Source organism: Arachis duranensis, chromosome 6, assembly GCF_000817695.3.
Source record: "Arachis duranensis cultivar V14167 chromosome 6, aradu.V14167.gnm2.J7QH, whole genome shotgun sequence".
Lineage (NCBI taxonomy): Eukaryota > Viridiplantae > Streptophyta > Magnoliopsida > Fabales > Fabaceae > Arachis > Arachis duranensis.
Window position 1 is genome coordinate 95,434,893 of NC_029777.3, and position 9,752 is coordinate 95,444,644.

Genomic DNA, 9,752 nt, shown 5'->3' on the forward strand with positions numbered 1-9,752 from the left:
ATATAGAAACCGTGGGAGCCAACCACGGTTTATAGATACACATAAACCGTGGCTGGCAGGGAGGTTTTATATGTTGGAAATGCACAATGTAAACCGTGGTAGGCAGCCACGGTTTACACTTTATTAATGAAACCCAGAAACCGCTGGAGGTAGCCACGGTTTATGAAGAAGAGAAAGCATAAAACGTGGCTGGCAACCACGGTTTATGAAGGGCATTGAATGAGCATAAAACCCTGTAACCTAGCACGGTTTATGTATAATGAAAATCTATATATATTCGAGTGAGAATGTAGTTGCTGAGGAGATCATTATCACAATGTCAAGTGAGGAAGAGTGTGTTCTTGTCTTAGTGCATTGCTCTGGAAAAATAAAAAAAAAACAAAAAATATGGTGTGAAGTTCACTGATAGAGAACCGTTGAGTGTATTTGTTAGTTCGTCAAACAGTTTGTCAGATTTGAAGAGCACCATCTTGCAGAAGCTTGGGGTTTTTGGGAGCAAGGTCGTGAAGAAGATCTTCTACAAGATTCCCATCGCTGTAGTTTCCAGCGGTGTGATGTATGATACATTCGTGTTAGGGGCTGACGAAGATATCAGGGTTCTATTTCATTGCGTAAGGAGTTTTCCTGAGGTCAGAATACACGAGTTGTATGCGAAGTTGGAGGTAACTCTGGATAGTTCTGGGGCATCGGCTCCTGTTCATAGCTCGACTGCCGCAGGCAGTGCGTCTTGCTCGGCACCAGCAAACCGGTTTTCTGTTCCGCAGGTTGCCTCTCCTTCTTTTGCGGCTGATCTGGTACCAGCGGTTGCAGTTCCAACTGCACGTTCCCCTAATGAAGGGGTCCTGCAACAGGCATTTCTGGGGGAATCAGGTCGTGCCACAGATGATGAACATCAAGAATTCGGGGAACCTGATCGAGTAGAGAATGCAATGCGGGACGATGACTCTGACCAGGAGCCTGTAAATATCTTTGGGGACAGCGATGATGACACCGGTGCTAATCCACATGCACAACAAGGTCCTTCAAGTTCCGGCACACAGCATTACCCTCCACACTTCTCGACGTTAAACTTGGAGGCTCTGGGTGAACATACGGCCGGAATTGCTACAGTAGGTGGTTCGTCAACCGAATTTCAGATTGGGCAATCCTTCCAGAGTAAAGATGAAGCTGTTCTTAGTGTGAAGGACTATAGCATCCGTCGAGGTGTTGAGTACTGAGTGTTGGAATCGGACCATTTGAAGTATCATGGAAAGTGCAAGGATTTCGGCAAAAGTTGTAGTTGGCTGATTCGGATTTCGCTCCGTGCACGGAAGGGCACTTGGGAGGTTAGGAGGTACAACGGTCCCCACACTTGCTTAGCTACATCTGTTTCCAGTGATCACCGTCAGCTTGATTACCACGTTATCTGTGCGAGGATTTTTCCGTTGGTTAGTGCGGATGCTGCAGTACCGATCAAGGTGTTGCAACAAGCGACTGAAGCTGATTACGGCTTCAAGCCCAGTTACCGGAAGGTTTGGAAAGCAAAACAGAAGGCAGTTGCACAAATATATGGAGACTGGGAAGAGTCTTATGCCGAATTGCCACGTTGGATGCTAGGCGTGGAGTTGACGATGCCCGGGACAGTTACTGTGTTGCAGACGTCTCCTGTTAGAGTTGTGGACCAGATTGATGAGTCAACAGTGTACTTTCATCGTCTGTTCTGGACATTTCCACCTTGCGTTGAGGCCTTCCAACATTGCAAGCCGCTTGTGAGTATTGATGGTACCCACTTGTACGGCAAATATGGAGGCACCTTACTGTTGGCGATTGCACAGGATGGGAACTCAAACATCCTCCCGATAGCATTCGCCCTTGTGGAGGGAGAAAATGCCGAGTCATGGGCATTTTTCTTGTCCAACTTGAGAAGGCATGTGACTCCACAGGAGGGTATCCTTGTTATCTCGGATAGGCATAATGGTATCAAGTCTGCACTAGAGGATCCCGTGAATGGTTGGCTGCCCCCACGTGCTTATCGGGCGTACTGTATCCGTCATGTGGCAGCAAATTTCAGCCTTTCTTTTAAAGGTAAAGATGCGAGAAGAATGCTGGTTAATGCTGCGTACGCAAAAACTGAGGCGGAGTTCTATTACTGGTTCGACATCATGCGTACAGAGAATCCGGCAATGTGTGATTGGGCGAACCGGATGGAGTATGAGAAGTGGACGCAACACCAGGATAGCGGTAGACGGTTCGGGCACATGACAACAAACATCAGTGAATGTGTGAACTCCGTCTTGAAGGGAACTCGCAACCTCCCGGTCACGTCGTTGGTTAAGTCCACATACGGAAGGCTTGCTGAGCTATTCGTTATCCGGGGACAAACAGCAGAGGCGCAACTTGGAGCTGGACAAGAGTTTTGTCAGGCATTGGTCAAGGGTATTGAAAGGAACATAAGAGAGTCAAGGTGCTTCACCGTCACGTTGTACGACAGGCACCAGTCGGAGTACACGGTTGCTGAGACGACACCGACTGGAAACTTCTCCTTGGGTAGCTACAGAGTCTCGCTGAAGGATCACACATGTGATTGTGGGTACTTTCAGGCACTCCATTATCCATGCTGTCACGCGATTGCTTGTTGCGCCCACTCCCGGCTTAATTGGGCAGCATATGTGCATGAGGTGTATCGTATGAGTGAGGTGTTCAGAGTTTACAGTAACGGGTTTGTTCCGCCCATACCAGAAGGGCTATGGCCACCATATGCCGGGCCTACTATCATTCCTGATCCTAACATGAGGCGAGCCAGGGAAGGTCGGCCGAAGGCAACTAGGATCCGCGGTCCCATGGATCGATCTTCTGAGAACCAGCCCAAGCGCTGTGGCCTCTGTCGACAGCCAGGTCACACGCGGAGGAACTGTGGCCAGCGAAGAGATACTGCTGGCAGGGATCATTAGGATGTATTATTTAGGTTGAGGATGGGTTATCAATGTAAGTTAAATTTCTGTCTTATAAGTAGCATTGGTGTTATTCATATGTTTATGTATCGTCATGTAAGAATATTTGTTTGTTGACCTGGTATATTAAGACAGCCTAATTTAGTGTTAATGTCATTGTATTGTTTAGACAAATAAAGTAGAAACGACTAGATCATTAATCATACTTAATAGTGAGATACATCAATTTCAGATACAACACCAGAAAGCATAATAAATGTTTAAACATTAATCCTAGTACATAATGAAAGAAAGTACATAGACAAATGGAAAATACATAGCTAACTAATCAGAGTCCTTGATCGTGTCACTGTCGTCATCGTGCAACTGACCAATAAGGTGACCTCCAGTGCCACATAAAGGAGCACGACGAGCCCTCCGCGGTCTCTGATCCACCTGTGGCACCTGTGCCTGTGGAGGAACTACGCTGAAAGCCGAAGCTGGGGTACCTCCCAACGCGAACCATGGGTCCAATGGTGAAGGCGCAGGCTCGTTCAGGTCAATCGGCAAACCTGGCTGTACATCCTGAACATGTGGCTGGTGCTCAGCAAACTGTGAATGTCCCTCATCCATCTGTGGCCTATAATGAGTGCCATCATCCTCCCCCAAGATGTCTGCTATATCTCTGAAGAACTCTGACTGACTCACAGGATCATCAATATCCATACCGACGGCCGCGGTAGTAAAGTCGGCGAACATCTGAGAAGAACCCCCCACCTCGAACATCTGAGAAGAACCCCCCACCTCGTACGTACCCTGATCCATCCCTGTGGCCACACCACCAATGTCCTCACCAACAGCATCCTGACCACTGTGATACTCTCCAGATGGTCCTCTACCACGGGCCCGTCCACCACCATCCCGCTGACCATGTCGTCTGGCCCTACGTCTCGGAACACGATGATCAATATCACCTCCATGACCACCAACAGCCTGATCCTCATCTAACTGGTCGGCCAGCCATCGCCACTCTCGATCCGTAGTACGTGTGCCGATACGCCTACGCCGGTTCACGCGGCGGTTGTCCGGTCTGTCGACAACCTGCACCATAGGAGGTGCCTGGGATGACCCTCTATGACGAGCCTCCTCAGTCAACACAATAGGCCTGGGATCCTGAAATGCAACCTCTGGGGATAAAAATCGGTGGGCCACACGACACCACCAGTCCAGGTACTCAGCTGATGGTCCAGGATCAGCAACTCGGTCAACCGCTAAAACTGAGGCATGCCGATCCTGCCAATGCTCATGCCACTCCCGATAATATGAGGGGAACCACCTATCTCCACCCTTGCCGTCCTTCGCATGAAGCCAGTCTATGTTAAGAGCCAAAAGAGGGAGATGCTGAACCCCGCCGAACTGAGGCATAACCCTATCCACCTGGTGCCACTCAATCGCAGCAAAATAAATGAGACTGGTAACTGCCGTCCATAGCCTGCGGTGCTGGTCAAGTAGTATCTCTGGATGAAGAACAGCTGCGACATCCGGAGAGGAATAGGGCTCCCACACGATCTACATCACGTAATGAAACTTTACGTAAAACAAATTCTATAACATGCAAAACATAACTGAATGAACTATAAATAAATTACTCACATCATGCACACGCAATCTATCCAAACAAAGGCGTGCAGCCACCACTCTTTGATCTACTGCATCGTTCCTCGGTAGATACTGAGCCCACCTACAAGCTCAATTTAAAGAATGTCATAACATGTAATGGGAGATGTAAATGAACAATTTCAAACTCTAGCATTATATTTCTTTACCTGGATGCAAGTGGAAACCCGAATCTGTTGAAATCACTTGGCCTCAGACAAGGAAATCTCCAGAAGATCCAAGACTGTAGAAGCTGTAGTGGCCCAGCCAAGTTGACAACATTTCTGTTTGTTCCACGACAAAGACATCTGTACAACCACGCCAGCGCGGCCGAGCCCCAGCTATATCTACCCAAGTCATCCAACGATGCCACATAAGGCAACCAGCGAAGGTGGACACGGTTGGCGTTCTTGTCCGCAAACAGCTGAGATGACAACAACATCATAATATAGGCCCTCGCGTATATACGCACGATGTCCTCAGTAGCATCTGTTGGCAAAACCCGAAACCGCTCATGGAACCATGTGTAGCACACTGTCATCTGCTTCACTTTATTCTGCGGAGGTAACTCCCCAAAAAGCTCACGGAACCACTCCCATGCCGGTCTTCCATTTTCCATGAAATTCTCAAACTCACTAAGGCACCCACTCACAGGCTCACCATCAATCGGTAAACCCAGCTGATAGGCCATGTCCTCCAAGGTGACCGTACACTCCCCAAAGGGCATGTGAAATGTGTGGGTCTCAGGACGCCACCTCTCAATGAATGCGCTAAGTAGAGGCTCATCAACCCAGAACCACTGACTGTTCAGCCTAGCCAAGTGATATAAGCCCGCGGTCTCTAGATACGGTATGATACGCTCGTGTAAAGGCATATTCTGTTGTCTTCTCACACCACTAATAACCCTAGCAGGCTGTAAAAAGATAGATAGCGAACTCTCAACAGACAACAATAGCAACAATTTACAGTAATATCAATAAAAAACCCTAAGCATAACAACAACAGAGAAAATAACACTAACAATATTACTAACACCTAAACCTAAAAAATTAATTCTACCAATAATAAATATTACAAATTTAATAAATATAAAAAACTCACTATCATGATAACAGCAAAAAAACCTATTATAACTGTTAAAATATTAATTTAACATTTACCATTAATGATAACAACATTAAACAAAAAATAATAATAAAAAGCCGGTTTAACCAACCTCTTGGTCGATAAATCCAGCCACATGCGCAACGCGGTTTAACCGGTACATCCGGTCTTCTTCTTCCATTGGTTCTCCACTAAACCGGTTCAACTTCTCAAACAACCAACTTAACAAAAAATTTTTTTTCCCTCTCTCACCCACCAACCTTCTCCTTTACTATCAAATATCACAAATGATCCGCCCTTGGTAGCCACGGCTATGCTATTTATACTGCACACTCATAAACCGTGGCTGCCTCTAGGGTTTTATGTTCGAAACCATTTACTCATAAACCGTGGCTGCCTACCACGGTTTATGCTTTACATTCTCTTCATGTAAACCGTGGCTGCCTACCACGGTTTACATACAACATTATTTGATCATAAAACCTGGCTACCTGCCACGGTTTATGTAGTTTTGGAATCCGTGGTTGCCTCCCACGGTTTCTATATAAAATGATTTAAGACAAAATGGTATCCAATTTCCAAATGTTGTAATCTGGTAAAGCTTTCAACTAATTGTTTTAAATTGGTAAATTGCCCCGTTTTATATGTGCTATCTTTCAAGAGGGTGAAATTTGTGTGATAGAGCCAGCTTCACATTCACAACTTTTTTTTTTATATTTTCTTGGACCCAAAGTATCATTTTTCATCTTTTATTTTTAATTTCTTTTTCTAATATGAATACGCAGCCACTTTTAAAATCTAGCAGAACTTTTTTTTGTTTTTATTTACGGGCCTGCTACACATACAAGTAAAAAGGCCCTACAAGTTTTACAAATTCCCAACCCACACATCATTCACACGCGCACTCATCTCACTTTGAATAGAGCGTAAATTACACGCGCCCCACTCAAACGGTTTCTCTTCGCAAATAGCGCTCCTTAATGGCGCACTCTTCCACTTCTCCAACCCGTTCAAAGAAAACACAAACCGTCCAATTTCGAGCAACATTCCAAACTGCAGAGATAGCACTTGTCGCGAAGATCAGAACTCTCCATCAACACAACGTAGAACTCTCGATCAAGAATCTCAAGAAAAAACGAGGTTATAATACTCAAGGTACGTTATGTTACTATTTTACTCATATTCTATATTTTCCAGATTTCAAAAACGAAGAACTAGGTTTTACTGTTCTTCTACATTCTTCTAGGTTTTACTGTTCTTGTTCGAAGTCTCATTTTATAGTTTTTAATATTCTACTTATTCTACGTTTTACTGTTATTCTTGGTTCTAGGTTATAGTGTTCTTCTTAGTTGTTCTAGGTATTACTGTAGTTGTTTTTCTAGTTCTTCTGGTAATTGATTGTTTGGAATATAATGCGTAATTTGTTGGGTGTATATGGAGTAACTTGTTGGGTGTATATCACATACTTTGTTGGGTGTATATTTCTGAACTGATATACTGTAATATATTCAACAGTTACACTGTTCTAATATTTGATTGTCCATGGGTGTATATTACTTGACCTTGTAATGTTGCTTGTCCTTGTATATTAATGCATGTTTGAGTGATATCTGACTGATATCTATGGGTGTATCTGACTCATATCTATGGGTGTATCTTATTTATATCCTTGGGTGTATCTTGCTGATATCTATGAGTGTATTTTTTATTTCAGAAAAAATGGCAGACAGAAACCAAGCTGGAAGAAATGTAAGTGTGCTTAGATGAAATAAATGTCAGCTAGGTAAATGTGTTTAAAAAGTAAATAACTCTATATTACATTTCTCAATTAATATGGTTGATTAAACAGAATATTCTTTTTAACTGTAGGACGAGGTGGACCACTTTAGAGTGGAATATGCTTCCAGGATTCTATTCCATGACATGAATCTAGACAAAGCTGAAGCCATTAGAAAAAGTAATGCAATAAGACTGTCCAAGCCATCCTCATTTTTATTGAGTCCATATTGTCAGATAGATTCTGAGGATATTGACACTGTTTAATGTAAATGTTATATAGTCCTGTAAAAAATTTTCAATTATAGTCCAGTTTATTGTAAAATTTCTTTCAATAATTAAAATCTCTCTGCTGTATTCAAAATGTATGAATTACATGTACTATAATATGAAGGAAAAATCAAACCAAATATACATCCATAACTTGCCATTTTTTACACCCAAAGAACGTTGAATATACACCCAAAAATCTATCCCCCTAATGCTTTATCCCTAAAACCCTAAACACGAAACACTTAAAACCTAAACCCTAACCTGTACCCCGTAAACCATAAAACCCTAAACCCTAATACCTAACCCTTAAACCATTGTAAAAAAAATAAACAGTATTTTATAACATAGAGATCCTTTGCGTGCTTCTCATCCCTGTCCAGAAGTGGTGATCCAGATAGATTGGAACCCATATATGACGGTCTTCATAGAGATCTGCAGAATACACCAAAAAACAGACTATAAATACACCCGACATAAATTTAAATTATACCTCTACTGCAGATTTTAAACAAACATTACCTGAAAGCCACTTGTTATCCATAAGACCAAAATTCAGCAGAAATTCATTCCAATTCCTATCAAATGAGTCTTTACTATGAGAGTTCCAAACAACTTCACTCATTTCTTGTTCAATTTTTGCATGTCCCTTGTACCCGTTTAATTTGCTTGGAATCTTCTTCATGATGTGCCAAATACACCAACGGTGAATTGTTGTTAGCATACAGGCCTCTAAAGCCCTTTTCATTGATGCGCATTGATCGGCGAAAAATCCTTTCGGAGCATTTCCTCCCATGCAACGAAGCCAACATTGAAATAACCATTTGAATGATTCAATTTCTTTATTTTTCATCAAAGAGCATCCAAGAAGTGTTGACTGACCGTGGTGATTCACCCCGACAAAAGAACCACAAACCAAATTATACCTGAAACAAATTACCATAGTGCAGAATGAAAAATCATTACGTACACCCAAAAAATGCTTTGTATACACCCAAAAAACACCCAATATACACCTCTGCGGCAGATTCATAAAACACATTAATTTAGAATCATAAAAAGGAACAGTTTATTACCTGTTTGTATTGTATGTGGTGTCAAATGAAATAACATCTCCGAAATACTAGTTCCTGTAAAATTTTCCAGCATCTTCAAGGGTGGTACATGTCATTCCAACCTTTGGAACAAACTGGTCATCAACAACAGAGAGAGGCTGCAGAATACACCATGTCAAAAACTAGAAATACACCCAATCATTGGTAATATAATACACCCGAACGGCACCAACTCAACCAAAATGACAATAAAAGCCATAAACTGTAAATACACAGGCTGCAGAATACACCATGATGAAATCTAAAAACACACCCAATCATGTCTCATATAATGCACCCGAACGACAACAACTCAGCTAAAATAACAGAAAAAGCCATAAACTGTAAATACACCCACACTCCCGAAAAAATACACCCAAACAAGTTTTGATCTACACCCGAGCGTCTGCTATAAATTTCAGATAATCAATCAAAACTAATACATTACATTCAATCCACAGATTTATGTTGACGCATTAGTCTCACAGTCAATGTTCACGAATTATTCAGCTATACAATGCTATACAAATTACTGCAACAAAATTCAGAGTAAATGTATGTAAATCAAACCTCAAGAACTTCGTTAGATTCAAATTCATAATCCACTTCGCCCTGATTCAGCTGAGAATCTGAGGTTGAATCATCCATTATCTTTAAAACGAATCCAAACTTTGATTTCAGTAAACAAAAATCGATAGAAAACGAAGCTGGAGTTAGAAAGAGAGAAGAACAAGAAAAAGAAGAACGAGAAGAAGAAGAACGAGAAGAAGAACGAAGAAAAAAACAAATCTAGAAATAAGGAGAGAAGAACGAGAAGAAGAAGAACGATAAGGAGAACGAAGAAGGAAACAAATCTTTTAAATTTGGTAGTTACATATACGCGGGATCTTTATATAGCGCGTGTATTGGACGTAGGGCATGCAGCGCATTTTGTGAGTTTATT

General features: G+C 42.4%; 1 protein-coding gene across 1 annotated transcript; it reads right to left on the bottom strand.

The window, feature by feature from the left end:
• Positions 1–3,254: 3,254 nt before the first annotated feature.
• LOC107494724 (serine/threonine-protein phosphatase 7 long form homolog) lies at positions 3,255–5,850 on the bottom strand. Its single transcript, XM_016115760.1, has 4 exons — positions 5,782–5,850; positions 4,736–5,478; positions 4,563–4,650; positions 3,255–4,478 (listed from the first exon to the last, which is right to left on the bottom strand). The coding sequence occupies exons 1-4, from the start codon at positions 5,848–5,850 to the stop codon at positions 3,255–3,257; spliced, it is 2,124 nt and encodes a 707-aa protein (XP_015971246.1).
• Between the last annotated feature and the right edge of the window lie 3,902 nt (positions 5,851–9,752).